The sequence below is a fragment of the Vulpes lagopus genome, chromosome 19 (assembly GCF_018345385.1).
Source record: "Vulpes lagopus strain Blue_001 chromosome 19, ASM1834538v1, whole genome shotgun sequence".
Lineage (NCBI taxonomy): Eukaryota > Metazoa > Chordata > Mammalia > Carnivora > Canidae > Vulpes > Vulpes lagopus.
Genome location: NC_054842.1, coordinates 26524039 through 26536339, shown reverse-complemented (window position 1 = coordinate 26536339; position 12301 = coordinate 26524039). Strand labels below are relative to the sequence as shown.

General features: G+C 40.6%; 1 protein-coding gene across 4 annotated transcripts in view; it reads left to right on the top strand.

Moving 5' to 3' along the window:
• PLCL2 (phospholipase C like 2) overlaps positions 1-12301 on the top strand; it is a 206715-nt gene that overhangs the window by 106426 nt on the left and 87988 nt on the right. For all 4 annotated transcript variants that reach the window (XM_041734109.1, XM_041734104.1, XM_041734105.1 and 1 more), the window contains exon 3: positions 8231-10717. In XM_041734109.1, the coding sequence (XP_041590043.1) occupies positions 8231-10717 (2487 nt within the window). The remainder of the gene's footprint in view (positions 1-8230; positions 10718-12301) is intronic.

Genomic DNA, 12301 nt, shown 5'->3' with positions numbered 1-12301 from the left:
CTACCCTTAGGTAGCCATCATTTCCCCTCAGTGTGAAGCAATGACAGATTTAAGGATAAAAAGTGAGGAAAATAAATTCCTCCTCCTATGCTATCCCGAAATAGTGAAGAACCAGCACAATTTAGGTAGAAAAATTGTGATTGAGAAGTTACTATTAGAATTGATTATATTTGCAGCTAAGATTACATATTATGTGATTCAACTTGCATGGCTTTTAAATTTCAATATGATTTACCAAACAGTTATTAACAATTAAAGTTATGTAACCACATCTTGAAATAGCTCTGTAGTATAGGAAGTCAGCAGGCTTTATAATGTGCTGAATAAGGAATTACCATATACACAGTTGAGAAACACTGATAATTTTCACACCAAAGTGGGCCACTTAAGTACCATTATTATAGATCATAAATTAAAATTCATTAGCATCAATATTTTCACTGGAAGTAGCACTTGTATAGTTTATAGGAGCTCAGTGTTCACCATTAAGTTTTTCATTACTGTAGAAAAGCGATGAATTTTACTGCAGTTTACATTGGACACAGATGTACATTATGGTTTTGTAAATTTACTTTGAATAAATATTTCAGTGGTAGTGAAAGTATTCCACAAAGAGTGTTGTCATGAGTGTATTGTATTCCACCGTGGTCCTCTGATTTCATAATTGAAGACCCTATTTTTTTTTTTCAAGGCAGATGCAACCCATTACATCAGATGAGTTGGAAACTTTAACCTGACTTTGGAAACTTCATTTTACAGGAATTAGAAATGTATTTACTTTGCAAGTAGTTATTTTGAACACTCTAGGAAATAACATAGGCATATGAAGTAAAAGGAATCATCTAAATAATTCTGAGCAGAAAGTGCTTTGAATGAAGTTATTTGATTATTTTTTAGACAAAAACATGGGGATCATTGCTACAAATTTTTCTTTTTACATATGAATATTCATGTGAGTTAAATTATAATTCTAACTATATTGATAGGATTTAAAATTAACAAAAGAAAAATAAATAAATAAAATTAACAAAAGACTTTGAGAAATGGTTTATTTGTGCCCTATGAACTGTGGGGGTGCAACCTCCTGAAGAGGGCATCTGGCTACTTTTGACAGTTTCCCCAATATATCATGGATATCACATCCACTTGGTTGTGCTCGAAAGTCCTACAGCAGCATTAACTAGTAGCCTCAGAGAGGAAATGTGTTCATTCTCTCTCTTCTGGAATGGGACTTTCAACAAATGCTAAGTGATTAGAATATTGCAATTGCACATTTATGATAGTGTTTCCTTTTATTTTGCTTTTGTGAAGAAAGAATTCCAACCTGAAATGTATTTATTGAACAGCATCTCAAAGTAGGATGTCCAAAACTGTAGGCAGCATTTAGAGCACTTTCCAGCTATGAACTCATTTATTAATTATAACAACCCCATGAAGTAGATCCTATAAATAACACGTATTGGGGGGCACAGGTATTTTTTTAAATCTCTGCTTTACAAGTGGGAAGACTGAGGTATAGAGAATATGCAATGGTAGCTCGCCTCTTGTGGCTTACAGTATTTCTGTGGGTGATTCCTAAACTAGAAAGTTTATAAACTATTGGATTATTTTGTTCTACCTTAGAATTAAGAAAACATTTCACAGCTGTAAATAAGAACTCTTTCTGTGACTGATTGATTTTGCTGTTGTATTAGTGAAATTCTGTTACTTACTTATACCCCCAAAAGGAAATTATGTTGTTACCTTTTGCTTGCCTCTCTGTCAATTTGTTATTTCTCTTTTGGATAGTCTTAAAATTTCCTTGACAACCCTGAAGAACATGTATCCTTTGCCTTTAACATTTAAGGTTGACATTCTCTTTTAGGAAATGATAATCTTTTTCTTTGCCTTCTGAGATTTATGTTAATGAGGGCCAGAATTCTAAACCTCTTACAGAAAGAGGGATGGGTTTTTATACCACTCTCAGAATCCAATCACAGTCTTGTAAGGCATCTGAAACCCACGTGTAAGCCTTTAGAGACCTATATCTAGGTTAGGGACACCTTTGTGGAAGCATAGGAAAATTTAGGGACTATAGGCCTTTAAAAGGGAATAACTTTAAAAAAGAATTTAGTACATTTGCAAGATGTCCTGTGGTTAGATGTAAGTGGATCACCTGTAATCCACCTGAGTTGCAATAAAAAAAAAAAAAAAAGAAAGAAAGAAAAGAAAAGAAAAAAGATTTATTTATTTATTTTGAGAGGGAGAGAATTTTTCAAGCAGACTCCAGGAGCCAGATGTGGGGTTTGGATCCTACAACCCATAAAATCATGACCTGAGCTGAAACCAAGAGTTAGGCATTTAACTGACTGAGCCACTCAGGTGCCCCCTGAGTTTAATTCTTGTGCTCCTCTGTACATAACTAAAAAATTTTTCTTTTTGTATTGTTTTTTCTGCAATTTGACTGTGACGTGTGTGTGTGTGTGTGTGTGTGTGCGCGTGCACACACGCATGCATGCGTGTGTGTCCTGTAAATTGGATTGAATGCTAGGCATCATGTTTAATAAAGACTGAAGTAAATAATACTTATGCTTAGAAATGAACATGCCTCTTCATCTTCTGGGCCATCAGTTAAGGGAAATTGAGCCAGTCTAGTCAATAATTGAGCTGGATTTGTGTTTTGAATTGCCATTTTTACCTTCAGCATTCCACTGGCTTTTAAGTTATTCCACCAGTGGGCCACCATAACCTTGTGTTTAGGTGGTGGTTGGCATCCCAGAGCATTTACTCACTGTTTCTGCTCCGCCCTCAGCTTTCATCTGTGAATGCCTGTGTGAGAAAGGGGTCTCTCTCCATGTTCTTGCCCCTCCTCCATGGTACACTGCTTATTCTTGGTGCTAGGCTTCTTTGGGGGTCATGGGGCATTCTTGGTCCTCCTGGTCTAGTTTCACTATCAGGCAGCCATATGCTCTTGTGCATCAGGGATGAGACCTTGCCAGCGTTTCTGCCCTGCTCTCCAGAGATCTGCCACGCTCTGCCAGTATCTGTGCTGAGTTTGGGCAGGAGACAGTTTTCTGCTCTCTCCTGGTAGCAGTAGAATTCTGTTTTTATTGGTGCAGGCTCCTAAATCCAAGAGGTTCTTCTACCCCTTGGAGCAGCAGATATTTACCTGGCTATAGAGATAGATGGAGTTCGCTTCTACCCTTTCCCCAGTGGTCCTAGGAAAAAGAGGGCTTGCTGCCCTTCCCTCAGTGGCTCAAGGCTTTTGCTTCAATGTAGGAGGGTAGTCGGGGAAATAGGCAGAGTTTCGATCTGTCCCCTATGCCTGTGCCCTACAGAGGGGCTCACTCTCCTGCTCGGCCCCCAGTATTTCTCAGGAGTACCCATGAAGAAGACCTCCAAATGAGTGCCAACTCTGCCTGTATCTGGGGCTCCCAGTTACTGTAAACTGATAAACTAGCCCACACTTGGCCTTAATGAATTCCTTAAAATTTTAGCTGACTTGTCATGTGCCTCCCTGGTGGCCTCTCCCTCCCATGCTCTGTCAAACATGAAACAGTTTCTGTGTCTTGTCTGTCCTTGGAAGGGCTTGTCACTCTTTGGAATTCCATTCCCTTGGTTGCTTTGTGACCACAGTTCTCTGATGAATAGAAAAAAAATTATGATTTTTTAGACAGTTTGGCTCTTTCTTGTTATGGTAGGAATGACGATCTCTCTTGGCTTTCCACATTCTAAGCTATCCTCTTAACTGTACTTGCTCAAGTGGGTGACACTCAAGTCACCTATAGGTTCCCAAGCCATCAACTGATCTGTGCCCTTGTAGACTCTTTGCCAAAGTTGGACCAGGGTGAGCTCTTGGAATACAATAGAGGGCAGCATGGAAGAGGGAACCCTTGAGGTGAGGAGTCTGTGGGTCAAGCAGCTCTCTGTTATTTGTAGTAAGGGGACTTCCACGTGAGTGGGAAGCAACATTTGGCCATACCTAGCTTTTCTTCAAGTTATTTTATTCTTTTCAGTTCATCTGATTTTACAAAATGACCTTCAAAGTGACCCACTTTGCTCCAGATCCTTTATTTTTTTCCTTTTTGCTCATCTTGGAGAGCACATCAAAGTTTTAACAATGAATGAAAAACTTTGCAAGGTAACTCTGATGTGCCCAGCAGGACTTATTCCTTCAATTCAGAGTTATTGTTACTGAGCTTAAGAATGACCTGGCCTTGCTGTGCTCCTTGAAGAGGCCTCAAGTTGCTTCTGGAGTGTTTTGTTTTCTTTTGTTAAGAATAGAAATTTCTTTAACCCAGTTTATTCCTAGGCCCCCTTCAATCAACATAAAGATCTCAGGTCTTTTTTTAGTGTTATTTATAAATCAAATGATTTGACTCAAAACAAACCAGAAGGACAAAGGGCTACTTTGTTTTCATAGTATATCCGCTTCTTCTGTTATGTTATGCCCTGCCCCAGTCTCCATGCTGGAATCCCTACATTTACCTAAAATTCAGCATTTCAGGGTTGATACGGAGGAGGTGGGGTTTTGAAAGCTAATTTTCCTCCAGACTGAACATTTGTGTTACATTCCTCCTCTTGGTGTTAATAAATGCTGATAGGGTAGCAGAAATGCACCAATGGACCAAGTTTACATTATCTTGTTTTTACCACTCAGAAGCTTTAGATGGTGAGTGCTTAAAATGTAAGAACCAGCTCCGAAACAGCATTTATACTGTTTCAGAAAATATTTTGAGGCACCTTCGTGTCAGCAGAAACTTACGTCTTTTCCTCTGGTTTTAGATGATTAGTTCTTGGACGTTATATACATTTTGTTTTCTTTAGATAAAAAGACCATATGTGTAGCACTTTTCACTTAAATTTAAACTAACTCACATTAGATAACACAGAAAATAGATTCTGACTCTGCTGCTCAGCAGCTGCTTAGCTCACGCAAGTACAGCTGACCCTTGAACAATGTGGATTTGAACTGTGTGGGTCCACTTACACGTGGGCTTTATTTTTCAATAAACACAGTGAAGTCCTGTAAATGTGTTTTCTGTTCCTGGCAATATTCTTAATAACATTTTCTCTAGATTACTTTATTGTAAGAATACAGTATGTAATACACATAACATGCCAAGTATGTGTTAACCAACTCTGTGTGATCAGAAGTAGGCCATGAGTGGTTAAGTTTTTTTGAGAATCAGAAGTTATACGTGGATTTTCAACTGTGTGGGGGATGGTACTCCTAACCCTCGCATCATTCAAGAGTCAGCTGCTGGCCTGAAAAGTGAAAGTCAAGTAGAAATGAGTAGGTGTGGGATAAAGATTCTGGGAGTAAGGCAAGTTGGGACCCTGAAACTCCTGCTATTGAACCTCAGTTGTCCTTCCCTCCCACACAAGGGCTTCTGTCCCTGTCTTCCCTTCCTCTGGGCGATGGGGGACCCTCCTGTAGCTTCCAGCCAGTGATTCTGGTCCATCAAATGGTTAAGGATAAGCTCACACATCTGTTCTCCTGTGTGGTCTCTAAGCAAGCACATGCCTCTGTTGGTGTTTGCCAATGGCTTCATCTGTTGGGGAGGAAGGAGACCGTGGTGTGCTCCAAAAAGGACAGAATGGGGGGCCACAGACAGAGGGGGAAGAAGAGACAGGAAAGTCTCCGGTATGGGAAGTCCCTGTTGGCATTATACCAGCCTGTGTTTGGGTGACCATCATGTGTGTCTGCAATGGATGCAACTTACCAATCAAAAACTGACTGGCTTGTGAAAAGCAAGGCAATGTTTTTAAAGCCTCAAGTGTGGTGTTTAAGCCCTGCCTGTCCCACAGATGAGGGTGTGTGAGCACATAAGTATGTTATTAATATGCTTTGCAATTAATAACAGGCATTTTCTTCTTAGTAACAAAGAGACCTATGAATCTGAAATGTATCAATTGTAATAAATTAGAAGGTAGTAGATGGGTATTAATCAATATGTTAAGACTGACAGAATAAAAGATTACAGTGTTGAGGAAATGCTATATATATTTTTAATGGACAAGCACCTCCATTTATCTTTGTGACATCTTTTTACTAGTGGCACCTTAGAGATACAATTTATAAAGATTATAAAATTCCCTTACTTAATTAGTATGTTGTCTTTACTACAGGCACATATGTGTTTTTAAAGGTAAAGACAACCTTCATTCTGAAAAATAGGAAATTTATACATTTGTTTCAGGCCCTTATGCATGGCTGATTACAAATTTAATTTCATGCCAACTCACTTAAATAGATAGAACACAATCTATGCTTTAGGGATTTGGAAGAGCTATGATGCAATTCATCTTATGGATACAATTGCCACAGTTTTTATGTCTTTTGCACTTTATTGTTCTGAGGATTCAGTTGCAAAGAAATACTCTGCCTTTTGGCTTTTATGTTTTATCTTGGCATTTAGATCACAAAAACCTCTATAGTTCATTTTGAAACTTTGAGGGAAATGATGCCCATATGATTTAAAGTTTTAGTTTAATTACCTCCTGCAAATTGCTTTTGGAAGTATAGGTAGCCAAAAACTAAGAGTGGTTTTAAATTTCAGATGCAGAGAATAGCATAATCACTTTCTAAAATGTAGAGATTTTTTTTCAAAATAGATTCTCTCTCCAGAGCAGGAGAGCTAGAATTGCCTTTTATAATATTCTTCATGCTCTTTTCTTTATTGCCACAAAAGTTATAGAATCTCAACCTCCATGTCTACTCCCTATATATATAATGACTTACTGAAGGTTTATCAGAAATGTCATATACTTCCTGAAAGGCAACATCACACTTTCAGTGAAAATTGCTTTGAGGTCATTTGAGCACTTAAAAAAAAGAATAATAAAGGTGTCTGCACAGAGAAGGAACTTAAATACACACAGAGCTGTGGCATCAGCATCTTGAGTTGGGCTTCTGTTACACTGTGGGGGGGAAGTTGAGGGATGTGTCATTGGTGATGTAGACTTCTTTAGAAATAGATGCCATCTGAAGTTTTTCCCTTGGTAGTGTTAATAAACTGATAATACTGGAGGTACTTAGGTGACACTGTTCTGAACACTAGCTTGGTGCATGGTGGTAGGCTTTAAAAAATCCAGCTCTAGGACTTTTGAGGCACTCTCAGCTATCCCCCCACCCAGACTCAGTGCAACGGCAGCCGTAAAACCATATCTGACTAAAGTCCTGAGAACCACGACTAATCTGAGGCTCTAAAGAGCCAGGAATTTCTGCTGGAATCTCAGTGTCTATTCATTTAACGCACAGTTTAGTGGTCGGTACTCAGCTGTTTCTGGTCTTTGGGCATATGTTGTTTCCAGAAATAGCCCAGACATCTTAGTGAGTCCAAGTGGTCAGGAAGCGGTTTTCAGATTTCAGGGGCATCCCCATCACTTAGAGTGTTGCCTGTAATGTGAATTCCCGAGCACTGCCCCCTCCAGATCTGATCCCACATGCCTAGGAATCTGCATTTTCATCAGGTAAATCAGGTGGTTTTGAGGCAAGTGGTGTGGTAACAGCCCTTTGAGGAACACTAGTGTGGGGAGATGTATTCACACCGAGCCTGCTTCATGGGGATATGACCTGTACGACTGTGTAGGCCCCACACTCAGAAGGGCCCTGCACTTGACTGAATGCTTTTCTGTCACCTTAAAATTCTTAACAATTTTTTTTTTTTTTTTTTAAGAGAAAGAGTGGGGAGGAGCAGAGGGAGAAGGAGAGAGAATCTTAGGCAGGCTCCATACACTCAGTGCAGAGCCCAGTGCGGGGCTCACTCTAATGGCCCTTTAGAGCATGACCTGAGCTAAATCTAGAATTGGACACTTGACTGAATGAGTCACCCTGGTGCCTCTAAAATTCTTAACAATTTTTGAACAAGGAGCGCTGCGTTTTCATTTTTACCTGAGCCCTGCAATTTAAGTAGCTGGTTCTCTGTAAAGGATTTTATTGTGTGCTATTGAAATTGTGTTTCTTAAAAAAAAAGAAAAGAAAGAAAATAAATTCTGTTTCTTGATTCCCATGGATTACACTTATTCAATGATTTTTTTTTCTTTTTACCTGTTTATGTTAGGCTGCAAACTCCAGGGCCACTTCTAAGCTCTATAAGGGATTGAGTACCATTTGTCATAGAATATTCAACAGGAAATCCTAACACTATGGTGTTTTTTTAAAGAAATTTAAACTTTAATTCCTAGTCTTGAACATGGAAACCCATGTTTATGTTATTCTTATACTCTTTTTTTTTTTCCCTCCCAGGATGGTACAAAACAGAAGAGAGAACGGAAGAAGACAGTCTCGTTCAGTAGCATGCCGACGGAGAAGAAAATCAGCAGTGCAAGCGATTGCATCAATTCAATGGTTGAGGGTTCAGAACTCAAAAAGGTTCGCTCCAACTCTAGGATTTACCATAGGTATTTTTTATTGGATGCTGACATGCAGAGCCTGAGGTGGGAACCATCTAAGAAGGATTCTGAGAAAGCCAAGATTGATATTAAATCCATTAAGGAAGTGAGAACAGGAAAAAATACAGACATATTCCGCAGCAATGGCATCTCTGACCAGATATCTGAAGATTGTGCGTTTTCGGTCATATACGGAGAGAATTATGAGTCACTTGATTTGGTTGCCAACTCTGCAGATGTTGCGAACATCTGGGTTACAGGACTGCGGTACCTAATTTCTTATGGAAAACATACACTTGATATGTTAGAAAGTAGCCAAGACAACATGAGGACTTCTTGGGTTTCACAAATGTTTAGTGAAATTGATGTAGATAACCTTGGACATATAACGCTGTGTAATGCTGTGCAGTGTATCAGAGACCTCAATCCTGGTTTAAAAACTAGCAAAATTGAGCTTAAGTTCAAAGAGTTGCACAAATCCAAGGACAAAGCTGGTACTGAAGTCACAAAGGAAGAATTTGTTGAGGTTTTCCATGAGCTTTGTACCAGACCTGAAATTTATTTCCTTTTAGTTCAGTTTTCAAGCAATAAAGAATTTCTTGATACCAAGGACCTTATGATGTTTCTTGAGGCAGAGCAGGGTGTGGCACATATAAATGAGGAAATAAGCCTTGAAATTATTAACAAATATGAGCCATCCAAAGAAGGTCAGGAAAAGGGCTGGCTTTCCATAGATGGGTTTACTAAGTACCTTATGTCCCCTGACTGTTACATATTTGATCCGGAACATAAGAAGGTCTGTCAAGATATGAAGCAACCTCTGTCTCATTACTTTATAAACTCATCTCATAATACATACTTAATAGAGGATCAGTTCCGAGGCCCCTCTGACATCACAGGATACATCCGAGCTCTTAAAATGGGTTGCCGGAGCGTTGAATTAGATGTATGGGATGGGCCCGATAATGAACCTGTAATTTACACAGGCCACACCATGACCTCTCAGATAGTCTTCCGCAGCGTCATTGATATTATTAACAAGTATGCATTCTTTGCTTCGGAGTATCCTCTTATCTTGTGTTTAGAAAACCACTGTTCTATTAAACAGCAGAAGGTGATGGTTCAACACATGAAGAAGATTTTAGGAGACAAGCTCTATACCACATTGCCCAATGTGGAGGAATCTTATCTACCATCCCCAGATGTCCTGAAGGGGAGGATACTAATTAAAGCAAAGAAGCTGTCCTCAAACTGCTCTGGCGTAGAAGGGGATGTTACTGACGAAGACGAAGGGGCAGAAATGTCTCAGAGGATGGGAAAAGAGAACATGGAGCAGCCCAACAACGTGCCTGTGAAACGATTTCAGCTCTGTAAAGAACTGTCTGAGCTGGTGAGCATCTGTAAGTCAGTTCAGTTCAAAGAGTTTCAGGTCTCCTTTCAGGTTCAGAAGTACTGGGAAGTCTGTTCGTTTAACGAAGTGCTCGCCAGCAAATACGCCAATGAAAATCCAGGGGACTTTGTCAATTACAACAAGCGTTTTCTGGCGAGGGTTTTCCCCAGCCCAATGAGAATCGACTCCAGTAACATGAACCCTCAAGATTTTTGGAAGTGTGGTTGTCAGATCGTCGCCATGAACTTTCAGACCCCAGGCCTGATGATGGACCTGAATATCGGCTGGTTCAGGCAGAACGGAAACTGCGGCTACGTCCTGCGGCCAGCCATCATGAGGGAGGAGGTGTCTTTCTTCAGCGCCAATACGAAGGACTCCGTCCCGGGCGTCTCACCTCAGCTCCTTCACATTAAAATCATCAGCGGGCAGAACTTTCCCAAACCCAAAGGGTCCGGTGCCAAAGGAGATGTGGTGGATCCGTACGTCTACGTCGAGATTCACGGGATCCCTGCCGACTGTGCGGAACAAAGGACAAAAACCGTGCACCAGAACGGAGATGCTCCCATTTTTGATGAAAGCTTCGAATTTCAAATCAACCTACCTGAACTGGCCATGGTGCGCTTTGTCGTACTAGATGATGACTACATTGGGGATGAATTTATCGGCCAGTACACAATTCCCTTTGAATGTTTACAGACGGGCTACCGCCACGTCCCCCTGCAGTCACTGACCGGAGAGGTCCTCGCGCACGCTTCTCTGTTTGTCCACGTGGCTATCACTAACCGAAGAGGAGGAGGGAAACCTCATAAAAGGGGCCTTTCTGTGAGGAAGGGGAAGAAATCCAGGGAATATGCATCTTTAAGAACGCTGTGGATTAAAACCGTGGATGAGGTGTTCAAGAACGCCCAGCCCCCTATCCGGGATGCCACCGATCTGAGAGAGAACATGCAGGTACATTCTTGTGTCTACGTGTTTGCTCAAAGGCTTCTCTTCACAATGCATGTGCACGGCCTATGAATACTCCAGAGGGCTTTGGCTTTTACAGTAGCATACCTGATTTTCAATAATGTGTACGTTCCAGTTTGTTACTAGAACATTTATCGCTAGTCTCATTTTTTCTTTATCATTTGATTTTCCAGAACTGCAGTTGGTATTGAACATACCGATGACGTATTAGAGTAGACCAGTTTTGTTCTGTCTCCCATAACCACATCCTAGTTCTTGTCTGATTCACAGATCCCCATTTTTTTTTTTTTTCCTAAGAGTGTGCATGGGAATCTCTAGTTTTCCCGAATGCTCTTTGGCTGGAGCACACTTTGATAACCTACCAAAATAAAAGACTCACGTTCCAATTCTTTCTTCTGGAGCTGCAGCTCTAGGAAACTAGCAAGCACTTAAAGGAGCTGATGTGTTTGTTTTGAACCGCCTCTTGATTTTAGAGGACAGCTATTCAAGTGTTCAAGTAAAAGACATGTGGTGTCAGTATTTATTAGAAGTCTAAGATAATAATTACCTCTAAACTCTATGATGGCTAAAAACAATCCATTAGGAATTAATGTATGTCATTAAGGATCGTCCACATGTCTAGCAGTATGCTAGGGCCTGCCTCACAGAGAGCTACTGGCCCTGACTCATCCCAGTGTGTGAGAGTGCCTGCCATGTCTGTGGTAGCTGCTTGGCAGGCACTGTAAAATCTATTAAAATATATATATTTGTTTATTAAAATACATATATATTATTAAATTTATTTAATTTTATTAAATAGAATATTTTTATTTTATTAAAAAATATTAAATATGTTAGCTGGTAATATATATAAAAATAACTGTTATGAGAAGAATGCCATCAGCGAGTAAAATCTGACTCCTATTCCACAGATTTCAAGCCTGTACAGATTTTTACAGATACCTCATTCATTAAAAGACCTTATCACAGTGGAGAAATTTTATTCTCCTCTTTCTCTTCAAGTAAAAGCATAACAGAAATCTGAGAGGTTTTTCCCTATTTCTGAGGGTGAGAACGGTTTGGTAAACCCTCAGCTCCCAGCAAGGCACGCCATCGTGGGACCCCGGGCTGCTGTTGTGCGTGTGTCACAGCGTTCCCGTGAGGATCCTCCGGAGCAGCGTGTCTCCAGCGCTGCGTGCCAGCGCTGAACCCGACAGAGCCGTCGGGGGGCTGGGTTTAACAAGCCCCTGTCACGCGCAGGCGTCTGGGCCGCGAGGGTGCAGCCGTGAACAAGCGTGCCTTTAGTTGGGAGTGGGTGGTGGGAGGAGAAACAGACTGTGAGCAGGTGAATGAGCAGATAGGACAGTTGCAGACACAAGCAAGGGCTGTGAAGAAAATAAAACAGGGAGGTGTGATGGAGTGATGGGGAGACCCCTCTGTGGATATCACGGTCATGGTTTGTTGTCACGAGCAGTTGACATCCAAGCGATCTTGAGCAGAATGACATAGAGTTTGATGTCCATGTTTAAAGAGATAGTAATAAAAAGGATCTGTTTAAATATAAAACCAAAGTGCTGCTCATTTCTGACT